General features: G+C 33.2%; 2 protein-coding genes across 4 annotated transcripts; one reads left to right on the forward strand and one right to left on the reverse strand.

The window, feature by feature from the left end:
- Positions 1-621: 621 nt before the first annotated feature.
- Positions 622-6,977, reverse strand: LOC110648175 (putative RING-type E3 ubiquitin transferase C3H69). Of its 3 annotated transcripts, XR_009143426.1 has the most exons (9): positions 6,746-6,977; positions 5,927-6,014; positions 5,773-5,822; positions 5,032-5,652; positions 4,602-4,671; positions 1,998-2,086; positions 1,819-1,879; positions 1,576-1,659; positions 622-1,033 (listed from the first exon to the last, which is right to left on the reverse strand). XR_009143426.1 is itself a non-coding variant. In XM_021802323.2 (7 exons), exons 1-6 carry the CDS (start codon positions 6,754-6,756, stop codon positions 1,843-1,845), a joined length of 1,086 nt encoding a protein of 361 aa, XP_021658015.2. In that variant the 5' UTR covers positions 6,757-6,977; the 3' UTR covers positions 622-1,033; positions 1,819-1,842. The 3 variants fall into 3 exon arrangements, 1 of the variants encoding a protein (XP_021658015.2); XR_002493536.2 differs by having other exon boundaries at positions 5,032-5,822; XM_021802323.2 differs by lacking the exon at positions 1,576-1,659 and having other exon boundaries at positions 5,032-5,822.
- Positions 6,978-8,507: 1,530 nt separating this feature from the next.
- LOC131173120 (thylakoid lumenal 19 kDa protein, chloroplastic-like) lies at positions 8,508-9,234 on the forward strand. The gene has a single exon (XM_058134878.1). It carries the CDS (start codon positions 8,510-8,512, stop codon positions 9,230-9,232), a length of 723 nt encoding a protein of 240 aa, XP_057990861.1. The 5' UTR covers positions 8,508-8,509; the 3' UTR covers positions 9,233-9,234.
- The last annotated feature ends 527 nt before the right edge of the window (positions 9,235-9,761 follow it).

The raw sequence follows: 9,761 nt of genomic DNA on the forward strand, positions 1-9,761 counted from the left end.
TAAAATCCACACATGCAAATTGCAAAATGCAACTCAAACTCATCCATGGAAGGCTTTTGACCATCACATAAGTCTCAAATTAATATTATTGAAAGGAGATAAGAAAGCTTAAGTAGGTAGCTTTAATCAAAAGATGCCAAACTCCTAATATACAAATGCACGCATGACAAATTTTATAGTTCTCAATTTCTCAATACAATAATAAACAATAGTTGTAATCAATCGCAACCTAAGAAGACTTGTCTGGTAAGAGAGCCGCCATGCATTGGATTCCAAGTTACAAAATAATCTCTAAATCCATGACCAGTGAGAGAGGCGCAACCAAATGGAAGCAGCCATTATAGACTAGGTGAAGAAAGAGGCTCAACATAATGCAGAAGCAGTTTTGGTCTTTAGAGAGCAAATCCACAAACAACTGTTTCAGGTTGAAAAGTATCAAGTTGCCAATAATGTAGTAACCAATAAACTTTGACTACATGAAATTAAAGTTGTTTTCAGGGTCCGAAATCTCAAATTCAAATCGCTAAGAACCAGGAAAACAAAAACGAAAATCCACTTTTAACCATCAACACGATATGGCAATTATAGGATTATTTTAAGTACAAGTCTAGCGCACGACTCTATTAAAATCTCATTTGTATACTTCAGTGTCAAAATCATTATACATGCAACTCATACACAATGCAGCTTTACCGAGGAAGATCTAAATTGGTATGAGACACCTGCCCTGATAATCAATTTTCCAGAAATCACGACATGTATACCTCATAATATTGAGGATGATAAGGGTACAAAAATCCAATAGCTACACACAGTTCACTGCCATTTCTGCTGTGAGGGAAGCAAGCTTATTGGCAAACATCATCCATTCTTCAAATTGATATTCATTGGCAAGTTCATAACTTATCGCTAAATGTAATTTTTTGCATCGCGGTTGACGTTTTCTTCACACAATTATTTCATCTTAACATAATATGCAGTTTATTACACACCTTCCAGCTTCCCATAATTAAGTCAACTCTAGCAAGCAATCCTGCAGTTTTCAAAACAACAGCAATTATAAGTTTAATGTGGCAATATTTGCTGGCAACACACTTGATAAGCAAGTATATGTCAAATGACCACAAAAATACAGCCAATTAATGGGGCGTGTGGGTGGGTAGGTGGGTGGGTGTGTGTGTGTGTGTGTGTGTGTGTGTGAGTGAGAGAGAAAGAGAGAGAGAGAAGATTATACAAGCATTCACATTATGACAGCAATAGCACATATGAGAGAGCCACTAGACAACTAAACAGGCTGCGTAACGTGCTTAGCATTTTTCTAAAGAAGTAACTAAAAAATTAAGCATCAATAAACCCCATGTTTTATTTTGGTCACCTCTAAGCATTGGTTATAATGAATTTTCATGCACATGGTACAGATTATTTATAAACCTAAATAGATCCCACAATAAAAGATGTATGGAGGCCACATAAATTATGTATGGAGGCCACATAAATTCCATGCAAGACCATGTTACCTCAGAAAAATAAACTGTCAGAATGGAATACCATACTTATAAGACAATGGCCTTTTACCTCACAAACAACTAGAGTTTGATACAGGAAATTGAAGACCTTTCACAAGTTGAAAATATAAATATCTTGATATTGTTGGTTGACCTGCATATTTCAAGACCGGGTTCAAGCAACTAGAATAGTTTTGGTTAATCATGCATGCATGTACAAGTGTTTTTATGCATTAAACGTGAGTGATTGTCTGTGCATCCACACTTAAAAGTCAGTGATCAGAAAAAAAGTAAGTCATAAAGGGAAACTTACATGGGAATGATTGAACAGCCTGATTCAACTTATTTGTAGGCTACCAAGGAAATCTGATAGCCTGAAAGTACAATAAATTTATAAATTTATTGAAAGAAAATATAACATAATTAGAAAGTAAATTAAAAAAAGGGGTGTCGGTTATGAAACATAAAGGCAAGATAAGTCTTCCAACAAACCTTATATTTTTTGCGATCACAGTATTTCCATCTTCAGCCCCAAGATGACGCAGAGCGACTTCCTCCAAACAGCCATCTCGGTATGCATGCTGCAAAGTTGGAATATCATAAATATATACGTTTTAAGGCCACAATGACCAGAGATTCTAAGCAAACTAGCACAAGAGAAATAATATTATTTACTCAAATGGGAATAATGTGCCATTGCATAGCATCATTTGTTGTTAAATAAGTCATAAACCATAGGCCTTCATATGGGAAGAAATATGATGTGCAATCCATAATGGCCAATCTATGTGATAACATAACACGATAGTTGCTAGAATATTTTTATAACATAACACAATAGTTGCTAGAATATTTTTGTTCTTTGCTTTAGACATAGAACTACATTATTATTTACTAAAATAATTCAAAGCAACTTCCACTTGGCCCTTCCCCCCAAGTACCAAATAAATAAAAAATTAGGAAAAAAAAAGAAAAATAGAAAGAAAGAAGCAACTCCTCATCAAGACACTATAATCTATTGTAAAGTTAATAAGGGGGGGAAAAGAGGCCAAGAGGAAATTCAACACAAAATGCATTTCTTCTTCAACAATTGCTTCCAAGTATTTGAGAACAACAACTCATGTAAAGCTTTCTACAAAACAGATCTGCCTAAAGAGGCATTAGTAAAAACTTTATGAAGGCAGGAAATACTCTCAGACAAATAATTATAAATACAGAGAGATCAGAACTCCAAGAATTTCAGCCTCTTCATAAATATTATATAGTATGTGCTACAAGAGTTCAGTTTAGCCCATGACAGTACATCAACCAAGAAACACACTTCCAGGCTGTTTTATCTTTCACACCACAGTGCTACAAACATATAAAATATATGGAACCAACCTCCTGTCAAGCAACCTAGAATTACTTTGAATACTCATCCAAACGTAACTCAAAACATGGGTTTACAAGCAACAAACTACAAGCAACAAACTGCAAGCAACAAACTGCAAGCTTCACCTATTCCAAAATGCTCAAAATACTCGGAGGATAAAAGCCAAATCACCAACTCCAAGATTCCCAAAGATGAACAAAAAGTTTGCAATGAGGCTAAATCTAATAGCTTAAAACAAAGAATTTTCATCATCAATGGAGGTATTGGCTGATCCAATATTCATCAGCATTAACAAAAAAGCCACATAATCTTCATCAAAATAATCCTCAACATCAAAGATGTCCAATGCATCTTCTTCAATTAAGTGCTCAAAAAGATCAAAGAATGCATTCATATTATCCACAACACTGGTTCTGCGAGAACATGGCCTCCGTGGAGGGGGTCTGTGATATTTCCATGCGTATGAGCCTGGCTTGATAGTATGCTGGAACACAACACAACATTGTATCCATTAAAGGAGAGAGAATGCCAATGCTCTCCAAAATGAAAGTAAATGAATACAAAGGTTCTCAATTCTGAGGACTAAATGTAGAAGCTAAAGTGCTTGGAAGAAGTCAATTTTTTCAACAGCATCTTCAAGAATGTCACGAAATGCGGAAAATCGATAAACGAAAAACATAGTAGAAGTCCACAAAAAAGCTAATGTGTATTTTTGCATAAATTTAAGTAGACAAGTACAATTTCAAGTAGATATGGTCAACAAAGTCTCACAATAAGGTAAAAATGATGGTGAAGGAAAAGTTACATGATGCTGGTAAAAGCATCACAATCAGGGCTGGTTGTGCCAAATGGTTGCAATGGACAGACAATAAAAACGATCAGAGACAGAGGCAGCAACAGTGGTTAAACTATTCATGGGATGGGACAAGGTTGTAAATGACAGCTGTATTGGTAAAACCAATATAACTTTCTCAATAAATAATTTGAGTTTCCTATACGCTCTATAGACAACCACCCACCCTCCCACCAGCCCGCCCCCCCAACAAAAAAAAAGCCCTCCTCTCTTCCCCATATCAAGTCAAAATGGTGTGGCAGTGGCACTGGTCTTTTGCTTTCCAATCCACATCAGAATTTCTCCATTCTTCAGTTTCAAAAACCAGTCTTTTCAAAAAAAAAAAAAAAAAAAAGAGAATACTACCTTAGGCTCAACGCAAATCATGCCAGCCATCCATCCATCCATTTTTCAAGCTTTTTCTAACCATCCATTATAACATCCCAAATAAAATCTATTTTCCTAACTCCAGCTGTTCTGAAAGAAAAAGACTAACCTCGCTTTTTTTTTTTTCAGATCTGAATATTTTCTAGAGATCTTAATAAATCACTTCTCAAAGGCACATGTATAGCAATAAAAGGGAAAAGATAAAGCTTGCCCAGGGCCGGCAACATTCAATACAGCCAAAGACAGAGTGGGGAAGATATACAGAAGTTACTGCTTGAAATGAAAAGAATAAAAACAAATAAATACATAAAAACAAAGGAAAGCAAAAGTATTGCTGACAAAAATATTAAAAAGTTGGTTAGCCTTCAATTCACACAAATAATTATAAGCAAAATTTCCAAACTACAAGAAAACCAACACATCACGCTCTGATAGAAAGGCAAAGACTGCATCACATTATCAAAATTGTAGTTGCAAAATTCAAACAAGACTATCACTTTACCTTGTAAAAACAACTTGTCCCAAATGGGCAGTTCCCATTGCCAAAGTCAAAATGCTTGCAATCTATAGACCTGTCAACAAAATGAAAAATAAAAAGACATACAAATTAGGTTACTTCATTAAAAAAGGGGGGCAAAAAAAGTACAACACAAATGCAGAAGCCCCAGTATCTAGATTGCCCATTAATCTGTTAGGTCAAATTCCTATAAACCATATGCAGTTATTAAGGATTTATGTAACTATGAACTCCATGCAACCACAACACTAAGCACTCAATTAATTATATGAAACTACATCAATATATATTATATACATCTTAAAATGCTTTCAATTTCAACACACTGATCTTGCAAATTACTTCAACAGGTTCCCAAAATTAGACTAATATAGAATTTTGGGCTAAGATAAAGCATAGGTGCGCACAAGAATACCTCAGTTTTGCCTTGTAGCTATCAATAATTTCCTGCTTTTCTTCTTTAGAGGAATACCAAATGACACTTGGAACGACAAAATATGAAAGCTTACGGCATATTGGGCAAGCCCTCAATGCAGTATTGACATCCATTCCAGACGTTGGGGAGTTACTACGCCAGTTCCTAATACAGGATATACAGAAGGGATGATCACATTCTGATAACAGCCCAAACTTTCGTTCAGCTGCTGTGGGTTTTGCAAGCACACGATCTAGACATACACTGCACTCTATATCTTGACTGTGTTTTAATGCCTCGATATGCTTTTGGTTCTTCTCACATGTTTTCAAATGTTCCTCTCTTTCTTCAGGTCTGAAAGGATGCAAGCAATGTTTCCCACAAGTGGGGCAAATGTCACCATGAATATGAGGACATTTATCTCCACGAGGGCAATTACCAGCAGCAGCAAATGAACAGAGAGAACGGTCTTCTGGCTTAACATTCCTTGGTTCTATAATGCCATCGTTTTCTAAAAAGTTGTTTGGTCTAGAGTCCAAATTCCATGCTGGCTTGGTGGGAGGAAAGTAAGGTCTACTTGAAGCAGAAAGCTCTCCAGAAGCACCTGGGACTGATGTTCCCCTGCCAAATCCAGTTCTCAGAGGACGAGCCAGAGGAACAGAAGTTGATACCATAGATTGATGAGGAAGTGTTGATGAAGATGAAGCAGTATCTGTCCTAGATAGTTTAACATGTTCATACCTGCAACGACTGCCATAAGAGCAGATTCCTTTTTGATAATAGGTGCAAATCTGTGTTAATAACCAAGAGAAACCAATAATGAGAAAACTAAAACTATCACTTCATTGATAATTAACCGAGAGAAAATAAATCAAGTAGGAGGAAATATCTTTACATTATTTGGTGGATCTTTCCAGTCATGTGAAAACTCACAATGCTCCCCTTTTAAACATGCTCCATGAGCAAAGAACTTGCAAAGTACCCTGGAAAAATAGGAGACACATAAAATTATTAGAAAAAATAAGCATACCAAAAAACAATATCAAAACCTGCATGATATGATATCAGTAATCCTCCATCAATGGAAGATCATAGAACTCTAGCCCACCTCCATTCCCCAATGACAGAAGAAAAGTTATTCTCTTCAAATTAAACTCAAGCTAATTCATGCATAAATGCACAGCATCATCCAATATCAACATGAACAACAAGTTTATCCATTTTCTTCTTGGTGAGCTAGTTCCTCTGTTGGTTAACATACCACAACTGTAGCAATTTGTGAAAAAACTTGCAGGCAGAACAGCTCAGAAAATACAATGAACCACAAAATTTTCGTCAAAAAATAAGACAATTTGGTACTACTATTTTCCTTGTCCTTCCAAGCAAACAAGAAGAAATCCACTTAAATTTTCAGATGCAAAAGCTTCCTCCACACCAATCAAAAATGCAAATTTTACCCATTTAAAACCGAAAAATCAACAAATCCAAAAACTTTCTTCTATTTTTCCTACAATCCATTCAGCTCTTAATTACACAATCATCTCCTATCTATTCAGCTCTTAATTACACAATCATCTCTCCTAGAAGACTCACAAAACCACAATAACGATAATGATCATGATCAGTTAACAATGAAAATTCCTTAAAATACAAAAATTTCGCGAAGAAATTCAACGAAAACACAAAATTACGCCATAAAAGAAAGGAACATCACCTCTTAGACATTGAGATGAAGCTGAGAAGGCACGTATTTCAAATTGGAAGAAGAGAATCGAAGAGGAGAGACAGAGAGAAATTAAAGGGAGCAAATTACATGAAAAAGCAAAGAATAATTAAAGGAAGTTGCGTCTCTCCCATTCCTCTCTCAATTTCTTGCCCTATATCGCCTAGGGTTTCCATTTTTTGGCGGTTGGTGGGCGAAGGGATGCTAGAAAAGTTGTCGTTTTTTAGTTTATATTTGATTGAGTGGTTGAGAAGATTCTTTTTTTTTAAATAGTTATTATTAATTTATTTTTATTTTACTTTAATTTTAAAATTTAAATTTTATAATTTTATAATTATTTTACTATTATTGAGACATTTGTATCATTGTATGGTTAAATTGAGGGATGCCAGTTTGTTAATTTTTTTTCTTTTTGAGATAGCCAGTTTTTCACTTTTTTAGTTATTGTATTTGTTAATATATATATATATATATATATATATATATATATATATATATATATATATATATGACAATGAATTTTATAAATTTAGATTAAATATTTATATTAAAATTCATGTATAATTAATTAATATTAATTAATTATACATGAATTTTAATATAAATATTTAATCTAAATGATATTAAGTTTTTATATAAAAATAATTTTTTTAATGGGTGTAAATGTGTTAATTTTTATTTAATGCACCCTAATTATATGGGGAATATAATTTACAGCTTATTAAATATAATATGTACTTATTTTTATATAAATTGTTATTAAAAATTATAGTTCCCATAAAAATAAACTGTATTAAATAAATTTTAATATATTTATATTTACATTTATTATAAAAATTGAAATAAAAATAAATTTATAATGATTACACTTTAGTTGAAATAAATGACAATATTAATCTTACACGAATGTAGTAAAAAATATTTAATATGAGGATACTTAAACTCATACTATTATCATATAAAAATATATTTATATTAATAGGTAAATCTAATATAAATTTAAATTCATATGATAACGAGTTTAATAATTATTATATAAAATATTTATATTAAAATGTATAAAATTAATTATAAGATATAAATTTGTATATAAATATTTAATTTAATAAATTTTCATATAAGTTCAAATTTTCTATAATTGTACTATATGTCAATTATATCTTTCTTAAAATAATGAAAATATTTAAATTAATTTCATAATATATGTTCTTTTATCTCTCACTTTTTTTCAAAATTAACAATTTTTTTTAATTTTATTTTAATCTCTATTAAATATAATTATTATTTTTATAATTTTTATAACTCATTTTATTATTTTCTTTATCTTTTAATTGCATGAAATAAAAATAATTTAATTAAATTATAAAATTTTTTTATTATAATTTAAATAATTTAATTACTTTCTTAGTGGAAAATATTAATAGAAGAGAGTTAGTATTATTGAAATTATAAATATAATTTTTAATAAATTTTTAAAATTAATAATTTAAAAACAGTAAAAATTAAAATTTTAATTATAAAATAAAATTTTTATTCTACAATTATTAATCGTTTAACAACTGACTCCATTAAAAAAAAAAAAAAGAAAAAATACTCCAATTATTTTCCCTTTAACATTTTAATTTTAATTTTAATTTCAGGAGATATAGCTGGTTGCATTTGATTGGCCGAAGCAATGGGCTATAAGATCGGAGAGAACATATAAAACAGAAAATAAAATAAAATACAATATCCGCTACTAGCCAATCCCATCACATGGCCACCATTCTCTCTCCATCAGCTTGCCTCTCCTCCTCCGCCACCCCCCAAAAGCCACCGCAAATTCCGCCACCACCCAAAACCCAGCTCCCTATGCCACCCCACAAACCCCTCTTAAACACAACACTAACTGCCGCTATTGCTGCCACTACAATACTAACCACCACAGCTCCTTCCCTTGCAGACTCAGCACAAACCTACCACATCTACTACGGCACCGCAGCCAGCGCGGCCAACTACGGTGGATACGGCGGTAACTCCGACAAGAAAGCCTCAGCTGAGTACGTCTACGATGTCCCTGATGGGTGGAAAGAACGCCTAGTCTCCAAAGTTGAAAAGGGCACGAATGGAACTGATAGCGAGTTCTACAACCCAAAGAAGAGGACTGAAAAAGAGTACTTGACGTTTCTTGCAGGATTCAGGCAACTAGCCCCACAAGATGTGGTGTTAAATAATTTGGCCTTGTCTGATGTGGGTTTGCAAGACTTGATATCGGGAGCAGATAGTGTGAAGAGTGAAGAGAAGAAGGATGGAGATGGGCAAGTGTATTATGTGTATGAAATTGATGGGATTGGGAAACATAGCTTGATCAAGGTTACTTGTGCTAAGAACAAGTTATATGCTCATTTTGTTAATGCACCGACACCTGAGTGGAATAAGGATGAAGACACTTTGAGGCATCTCCACGAGTCCTTTAAGACCGTTGGGTCCTTTCAGTGACAGAGTAGATGAGTTATTTATTATATATATATATATATATATATGAGTTGAACCTTAATTGTTTGTTTTGACTGCACTTGATCTTCAAGTATATCCATGTAAAGGAAGATTTTCTGGACTAATTGAAGCTTTTGTGTTAGCCTTTTTCAAATTTGCTTCCTATTTAGTCCTGGTTTATATGCTTAGATTTTGCTTCTTGAAACTCATCAACATGCTTTAGTTTATCTTCTTTTCTTCTCACTTAGCCAATTAATATATGATTTATACCAAATACTACTGATGAATCCCCCTTCCATTAATTGGTTTTGTAAACTCTGGTTTCAGCAACCATTTTCCCTGAAGAAGTCATCCAGCAATGCATACGAGGGAGTTCATCAGGGCTAGAGTTTGTATTATGGTGAATGTCTAAATTAGTTTCTTAGCTTCACTCAGTTACGCTTTGATTCAATTTTCCTTAGTACAGTTACAAGGATCTTGCACCTTCATTTTTTTCTGTTTAGTACCATACTTTCATTAATGCACTATAGCA

This window comes from Hevea brasiliensis, chromosome 14, assembly GCF_030052815.1.
Source record: "Hevea brasiliensis isolate MT/VB/25A 57/8 chromosome 14, ASM3005281v1, whole genome shotgun sequence".
In the NCBI taxonomy this organism is placed as follows: Eukaryota; Viridiplantae; Streptophyta; class Magnoliopsida; order Malpighiales; family Euphorbiaceae; genus Hevea; species Hevea brasiliensis.